Source organism: Anoplolepis gracilipes, chromosome 6, assembly GCF_047496725.1.
Source record: "Anoplolepis gracilipes chromosome 6, ASM4749672v1, whole genome shotgun sequence".
In the NCBI taxonomy this organism is placed as follows: Eukaryota; Metazoa; Arthropoda; class Insecta; order Hymenoptera; family Formicidae; genus Anoplolepis; species Anoplolepis gracilipes.
In genome coordinates, this window is record NC_132975.1 from 5,378,563 (window position 1) to 5,384,562 (window position 6,000).

At 30.1% G+C, this 6,000-nt stretch overlaps 1 protein-coding gene across 3 annotated transcripts in view; it reads right to left on the reverse strand.

The window, feature by feature from the left end:
* Positions 1-824, reverse strand: part of Timeout (circadian regulator timeout) — a 118,187-nt gene extending 117,363 nt beyond the window's left edge. Inside the window, exons 1-2 of one of the 3 annotated variants that reach the window (XM_072894904.1) lie at positions 486-824; positions 37-202 (exon numbers count right to left, since the gene is read on the reverse strand). In XM_072894904.1, the coding sequence (XP_072751005.1) occupies positions 37-130 (94 nt within the window). In that variant the 5' untranslated portion in view covers positions 131-202; positions 486-824. Of the gene's footprint in view, positions 1-36; positions 263-485 lie in introns of all 3 variants that reach the window. The other 2 variants (XM_072894903.1, XM_072894902.1) reach the window with 2 other exon arrangements.
* Between the last annotated feature and the right edge of the window lie 5,176 nt (positions 825-6,000).

Sequence of the window (6,000 nt, forward strand, 5' to 3'; positions counted from 1 at the left end):
TAGTTTAAAAATATATAAATAAAGTAGTTTTCTCACCTAAACAATTTTTGTCTAAATGGTAATCAGTTCCATCAAAGTATCCAAGTACAGCGCAAGTAGCTGTAAGCTCAGCAGAAAGATAATCTGCCATACTCAAGTATTAAATATTGCCAAATCTTCAATATAGAATATATATATATTCCAAACTATGAATATGGTTTCCCTAGACACACACAGACACAGGTGTTACAGTAAGTAACAATGTGCACAATTCATTAGCCTGCTGACAATAATAACAAGATTCAATAAATATATAAAATAAAGTTTTCATTCATCCTAATTTTCTCATAAAATGTATCATAAAATTGAAAGTGGACATAAAAACTATCATTCATCAATTTCTAAAGATTTAACTATAAGGATCTTAGTCGGCAAAAAAAACGTTAATATCAAATCTTACAACTATTTAGACAGCGTTAGATAATTCCTATTTTCAGAACACTTACTTAATTGATAACGACGACAATAACATCAGCTTATTGTTAGCGATCAGTACCGCCACATTTCGTAATTATAATATTTTGCGCCGGCGTGAACTTCACTCTCTGGGTGAAAATTTAGGTTATATCATGCACAGTGATAAATACGCGTACGTAGAATAATCACTTAACACTTTAAACATCGAAATACACGCTCTCTTGAAGCACTTGTGCGAGCAACGTGTAACAGCCTGCGTTAAATGATTGTCACTTTTATGTTTCTCCGAGCGAATCGAACAATCGTACACGCGCGTGTGTCAAACGCAACAGGTAAAGAAAAGCGCGCGTAACAATCTGACCTTGCCGCCATACGTCACCGTCATTGGTCGGTCGCGTTCGGGTCTTTCCGTCTCACTTCGGCGAACCGGTTGTAGCGCCATTCGCATGTGTGTATCGGTGTGTGTCGAGGAATGTGGAACGTCAAAGATAATTATTGTTTATTATATCTATTTTCTCTAGTCACACCTTCTGTATTGTGCTAAAACGAAATAGACATCAACATAAGGAACGAGAGAGGGGAGGAAAAATGTACGGAAGCCCAGACAGTATATGGGATGTACGAATGTATATTCAAAAAATGTTTATGAGATTCATAGAATGTTAAACCATGTTTTAATTAATTGCTAAATATAATGTATTTTTAACGCAGTATCTCTTGTCGAAAAGTGTAACGATTTTTAACAAAAATATCGAGACATTATAATATAGATTTTTTATTTTCTGTGTAACTTGTTTTAATTGCTCTTTACAAATATGTAAATATAGAAAGCGATAGAGAGAGAGAGAGAGAAATAATAATTTTTAATCAATTTTAAGATTTTTCTTTAATAATTTGATTATAAATATCAATATATAACGTCGATATTTTAATAGAGATATCATTTTAAACAAGAAGTACAACTTTTTTCGCTGATATTTATTATAAAGTACCGTGTATATGTGTAAGGTTTCTGGCTTACGACTCGAAGAGGACTATGGACTCCATTATTTCGTCGTGTAATAACGGAGCTTTTTTGGCGTACAATCTGCCGATAAATGTTGTCTACAAAGGAGGAAAATAAAGCCATAAATCCAATTTTGTCGCGCGGGGTAACGGAAAAGGACAGGCAGGCGAAATCGGATAAGTACGAAAGATACAAGATCAAGAGTAATAACAGAGAGCGAAGGACAAAGGGCTGTCTGACGACGGTCGGCAGAGAGGGCGGGAAGATGTACGAGGTGCCGACGCGTTTGACGTTTGTGGTTGCATAGACATTCGATGGCTAATCAATATCATCGAAGGTATCTGGGTCATCGGGTTATCGGCCAGTCGTCCGCACCTGTCCGCTTATTTCGTCAGTGCCGTTCCATGACAGCACACGCTCTATACATTTTGCGCTTTGTGACGTGCACGCCCGGCGGTTTTCGCGCTGTGAACGCCCGGAAAATTGCCCGAATACAGTCGGTTGCTCTTTTCGAATCGATTGGCACCATTCAACACGAAATGCGTGATCTGATATTTTTTCTCTGCGCGCAGTACAGCACGCACAAAGCCCGTTTAACGAAAATGTCAAAAGAAATATTTAATTCGAATTAATTTATTTAAAAAGAATTAATATAAATTGTACAAAATATACATGACATAATGAAAGTATATTAAACATTAGGTAAAAGAAAACTAAAATGTATATAATTGTTTAAACACTCGCGTGTATGCAAGTGCATTAAAATTGCACTCAATTTTAATACAATTTTAATACTCATGAGAGAGAGAGAGAGAGAGAGAGAGAGAGAATTATTTATATTATCTACAAAAATAATCATTACGTTATTATATTATAAAATTAATTAAATTACGAAAATTGAATTGTGATAATATCGAAAAACAATGCCAAAAATTTCGCGAAATAGATTGAAGCAAAAAGAAAATAAATATAATTTACAATTTTACAAAATATAATATGATGTGATTTTATAAATGCAATTAATTCTTCGAAGTTTGAAATCGAGAACAAACATATTTTGTCGTTCGCTGTATAAGCACTAATATTTGGTTGCAACATTATTATTTATTGTTTAAATTTTTAGTGTAGTTATAGTAACATTAAATAAAGTAAAAAAATATTGGTCAATATATGTACATATATATATATATATATATATATATATATATATATATATGTATATAAATATGTACATATATTGATCAATATTTTTTTACTTTATTTAATGTTACTATAACTATACCAAAAATTCAAACAATAAATAATACATATACATATATATATATATATAATATACAAACATATATATATATATATATTTATATTTATTTATTTATTTAATTATTTACTTATCACGAAAATTAATACGCACTTGTTGTTACACGTTAACGAAAGACCACTTTTATGAGGCATACTAATATAAGCAAAAATAATGTGATATATGAATAAAAATACAAAATGAGTTATTTATTATTGTTTGTCAGAAGCATTGTTCGAAAATACAATTGTTATTTCATCTAGACGCGAATGAATTCGCATTAAAGAAGGAACAGATGTTATATAATTGATATCTTGATTATACGATCTTAATTTATTATACACACGTCGAAATAATACGCGAAAAGATTTCAAGATAATTGTTTTATCAAAGATTTGTACATTTCTGAAAATTTCAATATTATTTATTTCTCTCTTATATTTATAATCTTATTCAAAATATCTATAAATAAATATTATATTAATATTACTTAAGGTAAGTTTATAAAATGCAAATTATTTAAATTAACAAGGAATAACTAATTAATTTAGAATCAAATTCAATTTTAAATTCTTTTTACTATTATTTATACATAGCTATATCACGATATCCTTTCTACGAATATTTTTCAGAAAATTATTCTGGATAAACAAAAATGTAACGCGCAAAAATATCACAAAGAGAGAGTTTTTTGCAAACATAGTCAGTAATAATTTGTCGTGGCTGATACTGGCAATTGCGAAATTGTTGATGATTTATACTACTGTCTATGCTGTAAAACATAGTATGGCTATAGTAATTAAATAAATAAATTCACAGATTATAGTATATTTTCTGCGATCACGTGCGTAACATGTTGGTTAACATGAAATGAGTATAAGTTAGAATAATTTTTTATTTTCTTTATTTTTCTTCATTTTTTATATAATATTTTAATTTAGATGTTTTTTTTTCAAATAACATCAATATTCTGAATGAAAAAGCAAGAAATAATATAATATTAACTCTTATTCCGTACTGATGGATCATTTTTGCCTGTGATTTTTCTAACAACGTAAATTTCTCGAAAACAAATAATCGTAAAATAATATATTTAAGTAAATTATTTTTCAAATTTATTATTTTAGTCTTTATTTAGAATGTTCAAAGAAGGTATATACATTTTTTCAGATTTTTTAAAACACTTTTACATATTAATAAACTTATCGAAAATACGCTGCCCCACCTGTACAGTTAGAAGGTGCCAAAAATAACAATACGGAGTAAGGGTTAATAAAATATCTCAATCTCCTTTTCAACAGAATATAAAATCACACGCCCAATTTTTTGCAGTAATAAAGTTTCTATTTGCTTGCTTTAGGATTATAGAATGAAATATGTATAAGTTTTTTGTCATCTCATGAATTCAGTTATATTATACACTTATTAACAAAGGCCAATAAAAAATTAATTACATATCTCTGTACCTTTCATAATACCTCTCATAGTGCTTTGCTTTTAATTTATAACAAATTTCACGGATTATTTTGTATTTTGATATGAAAAACTACAAGTCAGTCCGACTTGTGAAGTTAGTTAAATGTTGTGTGCATAATTTACTTGTTAACTAGTTAATTCAGTCAAGTTTTGTAAGTTCCTTCATGCGTAAACATAACTATCCAGAGTTGGGAAAGCGCAAAATTTAGTCAAGCCAAAATAAAACGATCGCGTTTCACACTGTAAATTACAAGCTCAAATATTCTTCGCGATTTCTTAGCAAATGCAAACTGAAAAGTTACATTTGATATCTTTAAAACAGTTCTTGATATGATGAATCACTTTTTGGCAAAATTGAAATAAAGATGCATCTATCAGTAATCTTTTGATGCAGAATATTATTGATTATTTTGTGTTAAATTTTAACAAAAATATTATCTTATTACATTAATTGAGAAGCAAATAATATTTTTAATTGTTTAGTAATTAAATATATTAAATATATTTATATTTAATTGTATTAAGTATCAAATTTTCAATAAATTGGATTACTATTAATTTATTAATTAAAATATTAAAACAACAATATAAGAGATATTCAAGAATTAAAAAAATGAAAAGTGAATTAGACATGTCTATTGAGTTTATTGTTAGTAAATGTTCGGAAATTATATGGCAGATAAAAGTTTATTTGTCTGCCAATCGATTTAGTATTATTTTACACTTATACTGTGGTAATAAGACCTTCAATTAACATTTTCAATTACTAATGAGACTTTTAATTAAAGGGATTTATCCCCGCAGAAATCGGCTTAAAAGTGGTCGCGTACGCGAATGAAATCACAGTGATAGACGAAAGGATTTAAGCGATAGGAATTAAACTCTTGATTATTTAATTTTTCTACTTTATACAAAACGGAAGGATTCATCAATAATCATTTTCGCTTATTAGATAGAGCAGTTAATCTCCTTTTTTGCAATGCCAATAAAGGCATCATATTTTTGTGCGATATTGTTCTTTGATAAGGAACGTGACAGTATAGTGGTTACATAACTCGCAAAGATAATTACTGCATAACTCATAATAATATATAGGGTCTGTAATTTACGATGCAGAATGTTCTGGAGTAAAATTATTATTTACTACTTTAATTGGACGTACAAAATGTTTTTCCATTTATATTTCCCATTATTTACTACAGATATTTTTTTTACCTTCACTGAATGTCTAAACTTCAACGTTACGGTTTTAGTTTTTTTTCTTTTTTTTTATTTATATTTATATTATTGTGCATCGTTAGAGACAAACGGCACTGGACGACACGTCAAAAGATTATTGATTTTTTTCTTTATAGAATTCAATGTTCGATTTGGTGCCGCTTGTCGCCGAGCGGAATAGCTACATCGGTGACAAAGCCATAAGTTTTTACATGGCACCGGCAGACAAATTTCCATTCCGTTTCGCGGCGCTTATTAAAAATCGTGCGATCTCCCCGAGCTATTGGCATCGATAATATGGACTAAAAATCATTTTTATTTATGTTGCACCTATATCTATATCCGCGCGATACCGTCGCGGACTGCATCGCACAGTCGGTTTTCGTTGTATTTCGTCGGAGCCGGCCGGCTCTATTGATTTTCCTCGAGTTTCGTCACGATGTTCGCGACTGAATGAGGTGACTGATTTTCAATGGCTTGCAACCGCCGCGAATGACCGGCGCGCTTGCTCTCTTAGCGAATTCTACATTAAACTTGCATTCAAGCG